Here is a 499-nt window from a genome sequence, read left to right as displayed (position 1 = left end):
TCCGGTCGGGGGTCTGACGCCGCCGCCGTGTCCCCGCAGACTGCCACGCTGCGCCCGTACCTGAACGCGGTGCGCGCTACGCTGCAGGCCGCGCTGTGCCTGGAGAACTTCTCCTCGCAGGTGGTGGAGCGGCACAACAAGCCCGAGGTGGAAGTCAGGTACGGGGGCGGGAGGGAACAGCAAGAGAGCCCTGCGGAGCCCTGGGTGCCCGCCCCGGGGGCCGCTGGCCCGTTCTGCCATGCCTTGGCCACCCCCAGCCCGAGCCGGCAGGGAGCGGGGCAGCTGCGGGGAGGAGGAAGGGGATGTAGCTTGGGACCCGAGGGAGTGTCTGCCCTGAGGAGGAACATCTTCGGGACACGGGAGCATCCTGTAGCAAAGCCCCCACATGCCTGTGATCCCTGCGGCTGCCCTTCCCTGTTTCCCACAGTAAATGCTTCCTTCTGAGTCACTCCTGCCCTCCCTGTGTTCGCAGGAGCAGCAAGGAGCTGCTGTTGCAGCC

General features: G+C 67.9%; 1 protein-coding gene across 1 annotated transcript in view; it reads left to right on the top strand.

The window, feature by feature from the left end:
- Positions 1–3: 3 nt before the first annotated feature.
- The window catches only part of ARPC4 (actin related protein 2/3 complex subunit 4), a gene marked incomplete at its 5' end in the record, with an annotated part of 1634 nt that continues 1138 nt past the window's right edge, over positions 4–499 (top strand). The window contains 2 exon segments of the mRNA XM_005420202.2: positions 4–158; positions 473–499. Coding sequence (XP_005420259.2) covers positions 4–158; positions 473–499 — 182 coding nt within the window.

Source organism: Geospiza fortis, unplaced genomic scaffold (assembly GCF_000277835.1).
Source record: "Geospiza fortis unplaced genomic scaffold, GeoFor_1.0 scaffold70, whole genome shotgun sequence".
Lineage (NCBI taxonomy): Eukaryota > Metazoa > Chordata > Aves > Passeriformes > Thraupidae > Geospiza > Geospiza fortis.
The sequence above is the reverse complement of the archived record's forward strand: the minus strand, read 5'-3'. Positions and strand labels throughout refer to the sequence as shown.